Here is an 18,635-nt window from a genome sequence, read left to right as displayed (position 1 = left end):
AGCTTCAGGAGCTATTAATACTAAATAGTGACCTTTTAAATGCCTATGTGCCATTAATCATTTCCAAATCAACTGGATGTCTGGAGAATGTGAAATTTCAAATACACTGGCACACAAGTTAGCACTTTTCACTCAAAACTTATCAACCTTCTTTAGAGAACAGGAATTCTGAACTTTAATGTTTTTGCAACAGCCCATGGCAAAGCAATAGTAAAGCACTGCAGCAACAAACAGGTAAGTAATCACCAGCTTCTGAATTCAGAGCATTTATTCACTAGTGTCCCACTACACAGGTGGCTTAGTAACCCTTGGCTAGTGACTTTATACAAAGACATTACAGAAAATCATAAAATCCCAAAATATTAAATGAAGAAACTAATTAAAATAACTGCAAAATAGAAAGGGGCTAAGTCATATTTAATCATACTTAAAAAGACATATAGTACAATAAAAATAATCCAATAGACATAATTTATATTTAATCATAAATGAGATCAAAGTCTGCACAGTCCACAGAACCAGACACTTCTCAATTCATAACTATATATTTTCCTTACTGCGAAGGCAGACTAGTTACAAAAATTACACTAAAAAAAAAAAATCAGATAAAAATTATAATCAGGGCTATCTGGTCTGACTTTAGCCAAGATAAAGCTAACTTTATGAGGCAATTATGAAATTTTATTTTGCATATTTGAGTAATCTACATAAAGAAAAGTTATTTTGGTACCTCGAAGAATAAAATCTTTACATTTGACCATTTTAAGTTGATATCTTAAAAATGATTCTAATTACACAGTAACTACAAGTATTAAGACTGATTTTCATGCTATATATAATCTTTGTCATTACCAATTACACCTCATTTCTCTGACTCCCTTAAAGAGAGGATGCCTAACAAACGGAACATTTTTCTTCATGGGCTAAGTGTCATCTGAGAGTTATGGTGCCATGTATTAAAGCCCATTCAGAGGCTTTTTTTTTTTTGCTTCAAAATGATTTCAGCCTTGCCAGCCTCATCGCACAGGCCAGTGCACATGCACACCATTTCCTTTGGCTGTCACTGCATCTAAGTACCATGCTAAATCTGGCCAACTCATTCATTATGCCTGGATTTATCTTTTTTTTTTTAAACCCAAAAATATTTAAGGCTAAGTATTAATTTTTAAAATGACTTCAAGTTAAATGTGGTAAAATGAAAAAGGCACTGTGCTTCCTTCCAAAATGCTACTAAAATTAGAATAAAGGAAGTGGAGGAAACATACAAAAAGGAAGGGACAAAGAAAAATATGAAGGAGACTTTAGAAGCTCACCACATTTTGAAGGGTGCCAAGTGAAAAGAAGGCACCAAAAATTAGAGTGAAAATTGTGGAATACATGGTGTAGGGACAACTGGGTCTTCTCATGGAAAAAAAGAAATAGAACTCTTTTCAAACTAAGCATATAAAATCAATTCCAGGTGAATTCTAGAACAAACAGAAGAAAAAAGCTGTGAAACTTCTTAGAAATACAGGAGAATATCTCTATGACCATGAGGTCAGAAAACAGCTATTACACACTGCTAATGGAAATGTCTTTTTTAACATTTTTTTGAGAAGCAGTCTCTCTGTCATCCAGGCTGGAGTGTAATGGCACCATCTCAGCTCACTGCAACCTCTCTGCCTCCCAGGCTCAAGTGATTCTCCTGCCTCAGCCTCCCAAGTAGCTGGGATTACAGGTGCATGCCACCACGCCCAGCTAATCTTCATATTTTTAGTAGAGAGGGAGTTTTGCCATGTTGGTCAGGGTGGTCTTGAACTCTCAACCTCAGTTGATCTACCTGCTCTTGGCTCCCAAAGTGCTGGGATTAGAGGCGTGAGCCACTGCGGCTGGCCTGGAAATGTCTTTTAATACAAACACTTGATCAAGGAGATGTCCTGTCCAATTAAAAAAACAAACGCGCACACACACACTTGGAAAAACTGTTTGGCATGACCTAGTGATGTATCTCTACAAACAAACAAGCAAAGAAATGATTATCACAAAAGTTGCAATAGGCTGTGATTCAGGAGGATGCAGGAAGTTTCTGATGTACATCAATGTTCTTTATCTTGATCTGCTATAACGATTCATAAAACTGTACATAATGGGTTTATGTACTTTAAGTATGCATATTTTACAATATAAGGTTTTAGAGTTCTATTCACTTTTGTACTTTGATCTGCTCATGGGAGTACCACAGGCCATAAGTAACTTACCACTGGTTTCTCAAGGAGGCCTAGGAATACCATCCTTTGAGAACGAGACTACTGAAGTGTTCAAAGCACCTATTAGTTGATATTAAACTGACAGAAAAATAAGTTTGTTAGCAATTTATGGGCTAAGTGGAAAAAAATAGACTATAAACATTTAGTTCACTTCAAAGCATGACAGCCTGGTGCGGTGGCTCACACCTGTAATCCCAGCACTTAGGTAGGTTGAGGTGGGTGGATCACCTGATATCAGGAGTTTGAGACCAGCCTGGCCAACGTGGTAAAACACCACCTCTACTGAAAAAACAAAAAATTAGCCAGGCATGGTGGCAGGCACCTGTAATCACAGCTACTTGGGAGGCTGAGGCAGGAAAACTGCTGGAACCCAGGAGGCAGAGGTTGCAGAGCTGAGATCGCACCACTACACTGCAGCCTGGGCGAAAGAGCATGTCTCCATCTCAAATAAATAAATAAATGCATGACTACATCAAAGAAACTTGAAGCCTTCATTGTGTTGCTTTCTGAAAACTGTGTACTAAAAGAGTTGCAGAGATCCAACTAGTCAGATCCCAGTGATTAGTAATTCTTCCTTTTAATGACTACTGCAAAATATCTAAACACCTGTACATCCCTGAAAAAAATTAAACTGAACATGTGTGTGAGTACATTTTATGGATGGATAGAGAAGACAGTTCTAACTAAGAAGACTGGTGGAAAATCTGTATAAGGAGCACTCCCATTGCTCCATCCCTCATCCTGCCCAAACTTCACCAACCAGGCAACTCTCCAGAGAAAATCTAACATGTCAACTTTGGCAACACAGCAAAGAAGAGGTGATAGGGTTTGGCTCTGTGTCTACCCAAATCTCATGTCGAATTATAATCCTCCCATGTCAGGGGAGGGGCCTGGCGGGAGCTGACTGGATCATGGGGGTGGATTTCCCCCTTGCTGTTCTTGTGATGATGCATTCTTACGAGATCTAATGCTTTAAACATGAGCGGCAATCGGGGGCAATGGCTCACGCCTGTAATCCCCGCACTTTGGGAGGGTGAGGCAGGTGGATCACCTGAGGTCAGCAGTTCAAGACCAGCCTGGCCAACATGGTAAAATCCTGTCTCTACTAAAAATACAAAAATTAGCAGGGAATGGTGGCAGGCACCTGTAACCACAGCTACTTGGGAGGCTGAGGCAGGAGAACTGCTTGAACCTGGGAGGCAGAGGTTGCAATGAGCCAAGATCGTATCACTGAACTCCAGCCTGGGCTACAAGAGCAAAAAAAAAGCGTGGCACTTCACTCTCACCCTTTGCTGGCTCTGTCTCCTGATCAACCATGAGAAGACATGTCTTGTTTCCCCTTCACCTTCCACCATGATTGTAAGTTTCCTGAGACTCCCAAGTCAACGCTTCCTATTAAGCCTGCAGACTGTGAGTCAATTAAACCTCTTTTCTTCATAAATTCCCCAGTCTCACACTTCACAGCAGTGTGAAAAAGAACTAATCTAAGAGGGATGAGACATAAAAATGAGTCTGCATGACATTGCTCCAGGCCCCTTGCATGGTGTGGCTACCTGAATACCTGCAGCCAGACTTCTTGCTCACTCCTTCCCTAAACCCTAGGCCAAATGGGCTAAAGACTTCTTTCAGATAACTTGGGCAACCCAATGGAAAAAATATAGTGTGTGCTGATATTATGGGGGTCCCCCCAAATCTTATCATTACTCTATAGTAAAACCCACCAAAAGAACCTACACAAGCAGAAGAGCTTCCAATCACCTTTTCTTGTGACTTGCTAAAATAAGACAGCCAGGGATGATTAGACACCTAAATAAAATAAAGTAAAAAGCAGAGAACAAGGAAGAGGAGGAGGTGAAGAAGGAAGAAGGAGAGGGTGAAGGAAAAAGGAGAAAGGAGAAGCGGAAGCAGAATAGGGGACTAAGAAAGGAGAATGGCGGAAGGGGAGGGAAGAAACAATGAAATTAAAAAAAAAAATTAAAATGTATCTCATAGAGATAAATGTTGCACACATGATACAAAAATATGCTCCAAGTGAAAATGAAGGGGCTTTTGCAATTAAAAATAGGCAAAATTTAACAAAATTCACATGAGGGTTACAACGTCGAGAAAATGCTAGAAATCTCTTAGGAAGGTGAAGGATAAAGGCAGTGAAGAAAAGGTGGAAGGAAATTTAAAAATTGGAGGATCAATTCAAGAGGTCGAATGTTCAATTAACAGGAGTTCCAGAAAAACACAGAGAAAACAATGGAAAGGATGTTATCTAAGAGATAATGCCAATTTCCTGGAAGTAAAGGACTTGAGAGTTAAATTCTCTTCTTTCACATATTAATTCTACAAATAAAGACATAAGACTATACTAGCATGTTATTTTAAACTTTGAAGAGAATTTAATGTACTGATGGTCGTGTTGAAGCAGAAAACAGTAGGGAGAGTTCGGACAGGGGATTGAACTCTTCTTATTAGAAGCCTTGTAAAAATATGTCTTTTTAAACTATTAAAACATACTGAACACAATTAAAAATTAAGTTTAAAAACCCAAAATGATGGGCTAAGAATACTTAACAGTAGAACTAAAGAAATACGTTGCCAAGCTGAGAAAAGAGGAACCTTATAATTGTTTTGACTTTGTTTAATAGCAGTATATATGGTACATATATAATTCTACCTGTGAGCACTAGTGATCTTATTAGTTCATGTGGTTTATCCAAAGCAGGGGTTACTACAGTTGTTTAAAAATAAATGAGGCCAGGCGAGGTGGCTCATGCCTATAATATTAGTACTCTGGGAGGCCAAGGTCAGGAGTTTGAGACCAGCCTGGCCAACATGGCAAAACTCTATCTCTGCTAAAAATACAAAAAAAAAAAAAAAAAAAATTAGCCAGGTGTCATGGCGCATGCCTGTAATCTCAGCTACTCGGGAGGCTGAGGCAGGAGAATCACTTGAACCCAGGAAGCAGAGGTTGCAGTAACCCAATATTGTGCCACTGCACTTCAGCTTGGGCAACAGAATGAGATTCTGTCTCAAAACAAATAAATAAATAAACAATCAAGTAATACTTTATATGGCTCTAAGCCTGCAGAACTTACTAGGAATGCTCTTTAGTTTCCCAGAGTACCATAACTCACAGGAATTCCAAGTTTCCCTTTGAAATATATTCTAATAACAAGGTTGACTTGGGGGAAGATGGGCTGAATGCTAGAGTAATTCAGATGGCTGAGCATTTCTAATCCGAAAATCTGAAATGCTCTATTGACCATTTCCTTTGAGTGTCATGTTGGCACTCATTTTGGAGCATTTCCGATTTTGCATAAGGGAGGCTCAACCGGTATATACAATGAAAATATTTCAAAATCTGAAAAAAAATCTGAAACCTAAAAGTATTCTGGTCCCAAGTGTTTCAGACAGGGATTCTCAATCTGCACCATAAACTGGATGACTGACAACAGAAGGTGATTTTCTCATAGTTTTAGTGGCTGGAAGCTCAACATCAGGGTGCCAGCATGGTTGAGTTCAGGTGAAAACCCTCTTCCTGGCTTACAGAGGCCACCTTCTTCCATGTCCTCATATGACCTGGAGACAGGAAGCTCTCTGGAGTCTCTTCTTACAAGGGCACTAATACTATCCTGAGGGGACTCCAAACCTCATCTAACCCTAAATACCTCCCAAAAGCCCAACCTCCAAATACCATCACACTGAGGGTTAGGGCTTCAACATATGAATTTGAGCAGGGGGTGGGGACACAGATATTCAGTTCATAACACATGGAAAAGGAAGTACAACCTAGATATTAATGGCTGCCAGCTGTCCAAGATGGGCAGATTCTTAAGAAGACCCAAGCCTTTGCATAGTCCCTCCACTAAGTGAAGGTGGGATCTGTGAATATAATGACATGTCACTCCCACAATTACATTATGGTATGTAAAGAAGGTGAAGCGATTTTGCAGATGCAATTAAGGATTCTGAGCAAATCAAAAGGGAGATGATTCTCAGTGGGCCTGAACTAATCAGGTGAATTCTTTAAAAGAGAGACTGGGGTCATCACCAAAGTTGGAGATTCTCTTACGAGCCTTAAAGAGGCAAGCTATCACAAGTTTTACAGCTGCAATGAAATGAATTTTTCCATCATGTAAACTTGGAAAAGAAGCCTGAGCCTCAGCTGAGCCTTTAAACTTGACTGCAGTCTTGTGAGACCCTGAGCAGAGACCCACAGAAAGCCATGCCTGGACACCTACCCCATGGAAACAGTGATATAATAAATAAATATAGAAATATACAAGGTTTTAAGCTGCTAAGTGTATGGTGCTTTATTACATGGCACAGAAAACCAATATGCTGCCACAAAAAGCTTATCTAAAAGACAAAGCCTAAGTATAATTCAGATAGACAGTAAAAGATGGGAAAAGTTAACTAATCATAATTTTATATTCCAAACTAATTCTGCTTATTGCTTTAAACAATAGAGTACAGGATCACAAATTCTTGCCATCCTCCATGTTCCTTAGCTCATGAGCTGCTCTATGCTTGCTTTATCATTATTTTTTACGTTGAGCTTGCCCAGGCCTTTCTACCAAGGATACAGAATGACATAGCATAAGATAAAGCTGGCCATTTAAGTTAACAGCGACTATAGCCTAAGTATTTCTTCATGGTCAAGTTCACTGGGAATACTATGAAGAGACAGCAAAAGATGAAGGCAAAACTATCGTGGTTACTTTCTCCATCTTTGTATTCAAATCGTAAAATAAAATTGGGCAACCTCACTGAAAAATATAGCCCAAACTAGGTGCTCCACCAAACAACAAAATCATGGCTTCTTCAAAAATGGTTCCAATGATTCACTTCTCGTAAAATCCCTTCCCTTTAAGCGTGTGCTGGATTTATTGACTCACTTCCAATGAGCAGAACATAGTCAAGTGATGTGTGGTCCCTTCCAAGATCACTTTAATAAAAAGACGGTGGCTTTCATCGTGGGGACTTCCTCGGCTCACTCCGCCAGGGCAGGTGTGGCTGGGTATGGCAGCACTGTGGAGAGGCCCACATGGCAAGGAGTCGAGGCCTGTCAGTGACCCTCCAGTGAGCTTGGAAACAAACTTCCCCTTCCTCTCCCAAGCTGAGCCTTCAGATGAAGTCAGCCATGGCTGACAGTCTGCAACCTCAAGGAGGATTCTGAACTAGAAGCACCCCAGATTCCTGACTCACAGAAACTCTGAGGTAATAAATATTTGTCATTTTAAATCATGAGGTTTTGAGGTAATCTGTTATGTAGCAATGGATAAATGTAAGGTAAAAACATTAGACACTTTGAGGCAACAGTAAAAAAAAAAAAAAAAAAAAAAATTCAAAAAGAATACAAAAGCTCTGACCTTAAGCACTCTTCCTGAAAGGCCAACAATTTCGCCATCCTTTGGCTCCACCTCTGTAGCAGTATTCACATCACCACTTCCTGTTGTATCAATAATATCAACGATTTTTGGTTTTTCATCAGTTGTAACCTGAAAATTAAGAAAATTAAATTGTAGATTTTAGGTTTTCATTTCTAAAGAAAACAATGCAAACCCATATTTTTATGTGTATATACAAAATCTGCATTCACTTAAAAAAGAGAACTGAATTGTTTTAAGCCAAAAGCCTGGACAAATACTAATAAGGAAATTTAATCGTGGAAACACCCCAGAATCCTTCAAGTGGTTTCATACATTCAGTTAACAAATATTTACTGAGCATTTACTATAGACCACACCCTATTTTAGGTGCTGAGGATATGGCAGTGATCCATACGCAAAAATCTCTGACAATTTTAGAGTGAGGAAGCAGTTCAGTTAATAAAAAAGTAAAATAAAGAACATGTCAGATGTACTATCACCCTGGGCATTAGGGAAAAAAATAAAAAGAACACGTCAGATGATGAGAATTAACTGTGGAGAAAAATTAAGCAGGGACGGGAGATGGGTGGTATGGGGTTTTCAATACAAATTTGGCTGCTCAAGGAAGGCCTTGCTGAGAGGGTAACATTTGAGAAAAGATCTGAAGACGGTGAGCCGTGGGCTAGACCAAGTATAGAACTTTAGGGGGAAAAATGTTAATGGCATCATTGCTGGATGCCACACTAGTGCCTCAAACTCAACAAGTCCAAAGTTCAAGCTTAACATTCCCCCGCCACCTGATTTTCTCCAGGCTTTGCCATCCCAGGAATCCCCACACCCAGCTGCTCACACCAGAAACTTAGCAATCCTCCTCTGATTCTTCACGCCAGTTAACTCCTCACAGTGAAGCTATCAGGAAGTCTTGTTAATTCTTTATCTAGAACATAGCTCAGATCCATCGCATCTTCACTACCACTATCCTGATTCTCCAAATCATCATCATCTCTGGCCTTTCTGAGGACAATCACTTCCTAAGCAGTCCCTCAGTTTCCACTGTTGGCCCTACCAAAAGTAATACAGGCTGAGTGTCCCAAATGCTCCAAAATCATTTTGAGAGCTGACATGAAGGGCAGACGACATGTTCATTGGAGCCTTTCAAATTTGCAATACTCAATGTGTATGAAAACAAGCTGTATTTTATCAGTCTTCTTCTTTAAGCCCATCAGTGTATTCACAGAGCACTCAGAATACTTGCCTAAAAAGCTTCGCACCATGTGACCCCTGCCAACCCGATACTCATGACTCGAACCACACCAACCTCCTTTCAATTCCTGAAACATGCCAAACTTTTTCCTGCCTCATGACTTTTTAAACAGGTTCCTCCTGCCTGGAATTCCTTCTCTCTTCAGTTGTTCCACAGGATTCCATCTTCTCTCAGTTTTCTATTAATGTCACTCCACAGAAAGGCCTCCTCGATGACCTCCATTAAGTAGCTGCCATCCTAAATTTGATCATTCTTTCTCACTGTACCTCATTTCCCTCACAGAACATAATTCTATTTCTAATTATACAGGCAGATGATTCTTCCTCTGTCCCCGCCCCCCACCCATTAGAATAAGAAGCTCCATGAGGGCAAGAGCCATGTCTATTTTATTCACCAACATATACCCACTACCTCGCAGTGCTTGTCAGGCAGTCAACGAATATTTAATTTTTGAATTATAAGACACAAGTTACTCATCAGTAAGACTGATTTTCAAAGGTTTAATCTCCCACCAGTTCACAAATTTTCATTTGAGCCCATAATATGATTGCTACAAGTAACAGTATATATATTTATACATCTTTGTGGGAAAAATAATTTCTGGGCTCTTTCTGGGCTAGCTTTCCAAAGGGAATTTGTTGCATTCGGGGATATGTACTGAGTTACCAGCAGGAATCAGACAGAAAACAGAGACACAAAGACTAGAAAAAAAAAAAAAGCTCCATCCTCAAGAAAGAAACAGAAGCACAAAAACTGTCAGTAATATGAAAGAGCACAGTCTTCAGACTCCATTTCCACCTGGGAAATTTACACTGTTTAAGTCAAAGCTGGTTGGGCACGGTGGTTCACATCTGTAATCCCAGCACTTTGGGAGATGGGCGTGTGGATCATGAGGTCAGGAGATTGAGACCACCCTGGCCAATATGGTGAAACCCTGTCTCTGCTAAAAATACAAAAATTAGCCGGACATGTTGGCCGGTGCCTGTAATCCCAGCTACTTGGGAGGCTGAGGCAGGAGAATCATTTGAACCCAGGAGGTGGAGAGGTTGCAGTGAGCTGAAATTGCGCCACTGCCCTCCAGCCTGGGTGACAGAGCAAGACTCTGTCTCAAAAAAAAAAAGAGACAAAGCCTAATGTCCGCTGTTCTAGGTCTTTCTGACCAATATGCCCCTTTCCCCAACACCAAGTGTTTCCTCTGCAATATCCTCCAAGCTCTGTAATTAAGGTATACCCTAAAGAAGGAGGCAGAAATTCATGATGTGGAGAAAACAAAGGCATACATGTTTTTTTCTTTACCAGACAAAGCAAATGGGTGGCTGGTGGACCCCAAATCTCATTTCAGTCTTCTTGCCATGAAACAACTGAGGGCCTGAGAGCTGAAGGGGCCATAAAGGCCTCCCAGGCACAGCTGTTATTTTCATGTATGGTAATTCTCAAGTAGGATGTTTACTTCTTAGGAACTGTCCTATAATAGTAGCAAATGAGAATTCTAATAGTCAGAAAGTTCAAAGTCATAATTCATAAAAAAATCACCGTGGGAATCACACCAAACCCTGAAAAAACTACACAACTTAAATAAGATACTGATTTTGAAGAGATAGGCTATTTGTCTCGAAAATATAATTTAAAAAAAAGTAAGAAAATCTACCAAAATAAAAATGGAAACAAAAGAAAGTTGATACTACTCTATAAAATTAAAACTAGATAGGTCATGTACTAATCATCTAAGAAAATAACCTATTTTAAAATGTATTCCAAATAAACACATAATTTGAAGACATACAGTAGCACTAAGAACCCAAATTACCTATCTTCACCTCAATGAGAACTTGGGTGACTTGAGATGAAGAATAACAAGAGAGCACTAACAAGTCAGATCCCTCTCACGAGAAACCTCATTATCAATGCAAGAGCAAAGGAAAAAAGTCTAATGGGATTTAATGGCTTATTTGTCACCTATTTCCACATCTTACTTTACTTACAAAGATCTCTCTCACAGGCGGGCGCGGTGGCTCACGCCTATAATCCCAGCACTTTGGGAGGCCGAGGCGGGTGGATCACGAGGTCAAGAGATCAAGGCCACCCTGGTCAACATGGTGAAACCCCGTCTCTACTAAAAACACAAAAAAATTAGCTGCGCGTGGTGGCACGTGCCTGTAATCCCAGCTACTCAGGAGGCTGAGGCAGAAGAATTGCCTGAACCCAGGAGGCGGAGGTTGCGGTGAGCCAAGATTGCGCCATTGCACTCCAGCCTGGGTAACAAGAGCGAAACTCTGTCTCAAAAAAAAAAAAAAAAAAAAGATCTCTCTCACACACACACAAATATTCATTACAAATTCTTATCCGTGCAATTTTTCTATCCATTAACTTCTTACTTTAATATTAGATAAAGAAAACCACTTCAATGGAAAGAAAAAGACAAAAACAGAAATGTAGGGTCAGAGGAGGGTGGTTGTTTTTTTTTTTTAAAAAAAGGCAAATCCCCTAACAATTTTGCCATGGTGTTTTGAGAGAAGTAAAGGAAAGAAGGAAGGTGAACTACTAGTAGTGGAACTATGTCCCTCATCTCTGAGAAAGGGGAGGCTTCACATGGGAAAGAGGGGCTGGAAACATGCATGAGTTAGTACAGGTGGAACTTCGGTACTCAATCCTGGGTCGGGGTAGGAGACTGGGAAATGCTTACTGGGCTATGTTGGCTGGATGAAACAGAAATTGCCCAAAGCTTTTCCCAAAAATGTCAAGAATCTAAGTTACCATATGTCTCGACTGTAACCATTAAGGTAGAGAGGCTAGTGAAGGTTGGAAGATTTGCCAAACATTTGCAGAGAGGACCAGAGCAATCTATCTTAAAGGACACAAAGTTAATGAGTTTACTTAAAATTTCAGGAAAGATACTGAAAATATTCTTTTAGGCAAAGAAAGATTTAATAAATATTAACCAGTGACTTTTATTCTGGGAATGTAATGATTAACATAAATAAGACGATCTTTGCTTTTGAAAAGCTTACTATCAGTTGGGAAGAAAAATAAGTAGAGAGATGATGACAAAACAGGACAATAAATAATAGAGGTCAGGCCAGCCTGGGTAACACAATGAGACCCTGTCTCTACAAAAAAGTTAAAAAATTAGCTGGGTGTGGTGGCACATACATAGTACCAGCTACTGCAGAGGCTGAGGCAGGAGGATTGCTTGAACCCAGGAGTTTGAGGCTGAAATGAGCGGTGATCCTGCCACTGTACAACTGCCTTACAGCCTGGGTGACAAGAATTAGACCCTGTCTTTGAGAAAAAAAAAAAAAAAGAGGTTAGGACACTATCTATGAAAGCATATAAAAACATAAGAACACAAAACCCAGCTTGGGGGGAATGAGGGAAAGCTAACTGAAAGAGATATAAATAAAAATTTTAGTGAATGTGAAAATAGATTTTTATGAAACCACTTGTCACCTCCTCAAACCTCTTTTTTTCCTCCATGAAGAAATTATATTCATTCATTATGAACATATATATTTTTTCCACAAATAAATAGCTATAAGAGCAAAGAGACAAAAAGCCTAAATAACTCTTAAGAGGGACTGGGCCTTACTCACCTCTGAAGTTGCAGGCCCTAACATAATGGCAAACCCACACATAAATATGAGGTAGGGGGTGGGGGGCGGCGGAGAATTAAATCAGTTCCCAAAAAGTAATGGTATCAAGACCCAACTGGATCTTAAAGGATGAAGCAGGAGTTTACAGGTGATAGATGGTAGAAGCTTGACAGAAGATGAAATGCCAAATGCAAAGGCATGTATTGGCAAAAAGATCTGAAACATCTGAGTGAGTGAAAGAGTGAAATGTTCAAGGGGAGGCACGGGATGAAAGGTGGGGATGAAGGGGCTATGGACATAGGAAATGATGAAAACTGAGGCTACACAGGAGGCCAGAGTTGGATGGCAAAGGGCCTCATATATGTCATTCAATTTTTTAAAAAAATTTTTACACAAAAGCAATTGAGATTCCGAAATGGTTTTGTTTTAAATGAGGGTGTAATACAAGGTTTGTGTTTTTTTTTGAGATGAAGTCTCACTCTGTCACCAGGCTGGAGTGCAGTGGCACCATCTCAGCTCACTGCAACTTCTGCCTCCCGGGCGATTCTTCTGTCTCAGCCTCCCGAGTAGCTGGGATTACAGGCATGCGCCACCACTCCCGGCTAATTTTTGTAGTTTTTAGTAGAGATGGGGTTTCACCAAGTTAAACAGGATAGTCCTGAACTCTTGACGTCATGATCCGCTGGCCTCGGCTTCCTAAAGTGCTGGGATTATAGGCGTGAGTCATCTTGCCTGGCCACAAGGTTTGTTTTTTTTTTTAAGGAATCTAACTCTGGAAATGTGAAGGATGGATCAAAGAGAAATAAGACTGGTGAAGGGGACACCTCCTGGCCACTGCATATGTATCTCGGGTATAGTCCAAGTTCCATCTGGTCTGTGAAACCTGACCAGTCCAGCTCTCACTGGCCAGTGCTGTTCGCAATCCCTGCCCCATCCCCCCAGGACCTTTGTCAATCTCTGTGACAGTGACAGTTTACAAAACTATAACATTTAACACAAACTTAGGCACCTGGTAGGTGCCTGAATATCTGCTGAGGAAATATGAAATCACTTACATAATTATTACTCTTCTCACACCACCCACACTCCACTTTATCATCCCCACAGAGCTGTCAAAATAAGAAACGGGCCCAAGGGAGTCACCCAAGACTGACACAATCCACAGTGTTCTTCCAAGTTTTCACTTGTGCCTCTACTCCTTTGCTCAGACCCCACCTGGCTTTCCAAATGGCCAGTTCAGCCTCGTCTTCCTCCTATTTCATTCTTTCCTTTTTATTTCTATCCATCCTCTAATCTTAATGTACACATATATCTACAAAATAAATATGTTAAAGGTACAGGAAAAGAAAAAAACCCTCATGTTTGCAAGCCACCTTACCCAATTTCTGTGTTTAGACTAGTATCTGAGTCAAGGTTGTTAAAAGATAAGAGTTAATGCTTTCATTTGATTTCAATGTTATTATCTGAATATTTATCACACGCAAATATCTAATATATATTCATCCTCCAAATAGTTGGTGATGAAAGATCCATATTAACTGTTCACTTACGGTAGGAGCTAAACAATGGGTACACAGGGACACAAAGATAGGAACGATAGATATTGGGGATCCCAAAGGGAAGAGGAGGAGATAAGGCTGAAACACTACCTCGTGGGTACTATGCTCACTACCTGGGTGACAGGATCAATCATACCCCGAATCTCAACATCAGGCAATATCCCCATGTCAATCTCCTGCACTTCTACCTTCTGAATCTAAAATAAAAGTTGAAATCATAAAAAAAAGATAAAATAAATGTCATTGCCAAAACAGTATTTTTCTTGAGCATTTTAAAAAGTCACATGTAATTAGTCCTTTTATAATCAATTTTCACAACAACACTATGGGTTGAAAATTATTATTACTTTAGAGAGAGTAACAGAAGAATGTGAGAAACAGATCTGGAAATTCCACCAACAAATTCTACCAAGCAGCACTTCTCCAAACTTTTCTGACCCTCTTATTATCCTGACAAAAGAACCAGTGAACTACTTATCCCAGCTGTTTTCCTCCCACTCATCCTATAAAAAGTAGACACACTCCACAGCAGAATGGAAAGCATTATTACTACTCTGTAATAAAGCCTCAGTGAGGTGATAGCTGTCATTGTTTTAAGTCTTTAAACTTAAAGACTTAATACAACTTAAAGACTCATTAATACAACGACAACTATACAACTCCAGTTACCGGGAGGGAATTCATTATCTGCTCCTCTTCTGATTCATCAAAGGTGTGCTGTACTCCAGAGTGGTGCTGAAGAACACACGCCAGCAATTAAGATTCCCAGGGGTTTCTAAACATACAGACTCCCATTCATTACTTCCAAAATGCTACTTCAATAATCAGAAAGCACAATAAAGGATCCAGAGGGGAAGGAACACTGAGGGGAGGAGAAAGAGAGAAAACATCAGTGTTTAGTGTAGAAAGAAGGATAAGACAGCCAGGGCTGATCAAGGAGAGATCAGCATACAGTAGGATTAGTAAGGATGCTGGGAGATAGATCTTGAACAATGGCGAAATTTTATTACTGGATTTCAGTAAAGGGCTAAATGTACGAAAGTTAAACTTTAAAGACTTTAAACAGAATGCTTTTAACGAGAGACAACGTACTTAAAAAAACTACCTTCTGGTATGATACCCTGAATCTAAAGATTTTAAAGTTGCCTAAGGTAAAACTAAGTAATTTTTAAAAACCGTCTTATGTTTTCAGGGTGTTTTTTCTTTTTTTAAAGCAGCATAATTTCATAAGGTCTGAGAAGCTCACCAAAACCAAACCTAACTGAATTCTCCTTATGTAAACGAAGACTAAGCCACAAGATTCAATGACCCTAAGCAAATACGCTGCAGAAGATCGTTTAAAAATAGAATACACAAAACTACCACAGGAAACAATTCCGGAAGCCGACTGGGTTATCTTCTGGAAACCCAGCTTTCGTGCTTAAAGACAAACTATTCTTCCCCAAACCAAATCACTCGAACCCTGAACATTAAGTTCTCAGAAGTCACTTGCCTATCTGGTGTCTTCACCTCAACCCAATGATAAAAATTGTAAAATTCTCTTTGAAAACGTCAGGCAGGGACCGGTGTCCAAGGCACGAGGGGTTGCAGAGGAAGGCGGCATGGAGGGAAGGAGCCCGAGGGGGCCGGCCTGGCAGCGCCGAAGCGAGAAGGAAGGGGTGTCTCTGGGGCCACAGGCGGACCCAGGCTCCTCGAGCCAGCCGCGCCGGGCACGCTGCTTTTGTTGGGCCGGGAACACCGCCCTGCCTGGGGTCCCCGCCCGCGCCCGCCCAGCGCCCCTGGCACCGTGCGCCGTTGAGTCCCCCTGGCGGGCGCCGGTTCCTCCCGCGCCCGGCTCTGACCTCTGCCCACCCGGGCTTTGCCCACCCCGGCCCGGCTCGGCCGCAGAGCGGGGCTTCGGCCTGCGGGCTCCGAGGCTGCGTCCCCGATCGCGTCCCCGGCCGCCCGCGCCCCCGCGCCCAGGCCCTCGGGGGCTGCCTCACCTGCATGCCCGGAGCCCCTGGGTCGACCCCCGTGTCCAGGACGGCGATGAGCACCCCACGCCCGTCATACTCCGGGTAGCGGCAGAGGAAGGAGGAGGCTCCGGTCTCTTTCTTCGGCAGGAGACCGTGAAAAGGGAAGGGCTCCTCGGTCGCAGCGGTGGCCATGGACGCAGGATGGAGGACGAGGAAGCGGCAAACTGCCAGGCTGCGCGCGGACTAGCAGCGCGAGGACACCCGGGCGGCCTCGGGCCGGAGGCGGGGGCGAGGGGCGGGGTCGGCCCGCCGCCCACCAATCCCGGCCTGCCAGGGCGCGGTGGCCAGTCACGTGCTGCTACGTAAGCCAACGGCGCCGCTCTCAGGAGCCAGGCCCGAGTATTGCCCGGCCTGCAATCAAGGAGGCGGAGTCTGAGGACAAAACTGGAGGGTTCGGTTCTCGAACCTGGGCTCTTAAAGAGGCCGGCGTTTGGGATTTTTAGGTAGTAGCAGGCCTCCAAGCGAACAGTCCTGAGGTCCCGGATCGATTCACTCTCCGAGAGACGGGCAAGGAGATGGACCGCCAGCCAGGAATAGCGGGAACCCTCCGCTGGGCAAACGATGGTTTCCGAACTTAAGGTTGTGGATGAAACTTTTTGGTGCGGCTGCTGCAGGGGCCCCAGCCCTAGGGTGCTGACCCGAGGCAAGGGAGCCGGCGCAAGCACGCTTAGCCCCTAAGAGCCTGCGGGTGTTGGTGAAAGCACCGGGCATGATTTTGGAAGGTGTAGGTTTTGGGTTCCCCTGTGTTATGCCTCTTTGATGGGAGTGGGGTGGGGAGGGGGAGCAGTAGGGTGGGGTCAGTCAACAGGAAGTGGGTTGTTGGCCATTCCGTCGCCTTTGTAAGCCAGTAACAAAGCCCGAGACTGAAATGCGCCCCACCTATCCTCTTTGCTTGTCCGTAGCTTCCGGGATTTCTGAAAAACATTTTTTTTTTCTTCTTACGCTGAAGTTTCTGATTGCTCCATACGGCTTTCCACCTAATTCTAGAGCCATAATTTGTAGTTTTCCAAATTCACAGTGCCTGCCATCAGTGGTCCTCTAATGATTTTATGTCTGTGCTCGTGCCAGGGTAATCTTGGCCTTTTATTGTGCCAAAGCCCCTTTGGCAATCTGGTGAGGCCTGTTTCTCAGAGCAGTGTTTTAAAATGCATATAATGAAATATATAGGATTACCAAGGAAATGAATTATGTTTAAATACAGTTATCAGAAATATTAAGGGCAATTTTGTTATATAGCAATAGCTTACATGTGTGTATATAGTTATAGATGTGCTTCTTTTGCATTACATAACAGGAGCTAGGACCAAGGCCGATAAACTAGTAACTTCAAAATAGTGAAGAATATGATTATTTGGAGATATCGGTAAAACTCCACTATGATGAACTATTTTTTATTCATAACTGGTTATTTCCTATATTCATACTTGATGGGAAAAAAAATTAAGAGGTTTATGTCTTTTATCTACAGAAGTTTTTGAACCCCTTCGATTCTGTCTATGGACCCCCAGTTAATACCTGGTATAAAGAAAAGCCTTATGCATGTGGTTTCCAACCCCCTGAATTTCAGAGATCCTTCATGAAGTCTCAAAAATTATTCTCATGGCTGTGCAATGGTTTCAGCTGATTCCTTGATCATTTATTCAGCCCATAAATCTTAGAGAAAGAAGCATGTTCTCTTTAGTGCAGAGGAAAAAGAGAAAAGTTGAATGTTTTAATTTTTTATTCTTCTTCCCAACTGTTAACATTACTTCTAGAAAAGAATTTCAAAATAACGCAAAGGAAAACACAATGACAAACTCTCAGAAGACATTCAGTATAGAGCTTGTGGTGACAGAATAGAGTGACTCCCAGTTTCAAATGAACCATAGTCCAATCACTTCATTTTACAGATGAAGAAACAAAGTGAACTGACTGTGATGGATTACAAAACAGGTTAATGAAAACACTGGATTTGTCTTCTTGCAATCTCTCCCCAGTCTGTTCTACCACATTATGTGCATGCCTTTGCCAGAATATCACTGAATGAATAAATGGGAAAGGAACAGTTCATTATGAAACCTAAGTGGCAGACTTTTTATTGCCCTGCTTTGTAACAATGTTCTTTAGATTTTTCTTTTCCGTTGCACAGGCTGGAGTGCAGTGTCACAATCTTGGGTTACTGAAACCTCTGCCTCCCAGATTCAGGCGGTTCTGCCGCAGCCTCCCAAGTAGCTGGGATTACAGGTGTGTGCCACCATGCCCAGCTAATTTTTGTATTTTTAGTAGAGATGGGGTTTCCCCATGTTGGCCAGGCTGGTCTTGAACTCCTGACCTTAGGTGATCAGCCCACCTCATCCTCCCAAGGTACTGGGATTATAGGCATGAGCCACTGTGATGGGCCAGATTTTTATTTCTTTCTTTCTTTTTTTTTTTGCTTACATATCCCATAAACATGTTTTTTTTTTTAATGTATCCCTTTGTACAGTTTTAAAATGAAGTCTAAATTTGTCATAAGTTTTAAACATTATGAAGGATATAATTTCCAGCATAGTATAAATATCATCATTCTTTAATGAAACTTTAATGTTTTTTCATGTAAATATGCCTAGTTGAATGTAA

General features: G+C 41.6%; 1 protein-coding gene across 3 annotated transcripts in view; it reads right to left on the bottom strand.

Moving 5' to 3' along the window:
- Positions 1-16,184, bottom strand: part of TPP2 (tripeptidyl peptidase 2) — a 78,626-nt gene extending 62,442 nt beyond the window's left edge. For all 3 annotated transcript variants that reach the window (XM_012440957.2, XM_012440958.3, XM_064371775.1), the window contains exons 1-2: positions 16,005-16,184; positions 7,610-7,738 (exon numbers count right to left, since the gene is read on the bottom strand). In XM_012440957.2, coding sequence (XP_012296380.2) covers positions 7,610-7,738; positions 16,005-16,169 — 294 coding nt within the window. In that variant the 5' untranslated portion in view covers positions 16,170-16,184. The remainder of the gene's footprint in view (positions 1-7,609; positions 7,739-16,004) is intronic.
- Positions 16,185-18,635: the final 2,451 nt, after the last annotated feature.

This window comes from Aotus nancymaae, unplaced genomic scaffold, assembly GCF_030222135.1.
Source record: "Aotus nancymaae isolate 86718 unplaced genomic scaffold, 86718_ANA_hifiasm-v0.15.2.pri h1tg000161l, whole genome shotgun sequence".
Lineage (NCBI taxonomy): Eukaryota > Metazoa > Chordata > Mammalia > Primates > Aotidae > Aotus > Aotus nancymaae.
The sequence above is the reverse complement of the archived record's forward strand: the minus strand, read 5'-3'. Positions and strand labels throughout refer to the sequence as shown.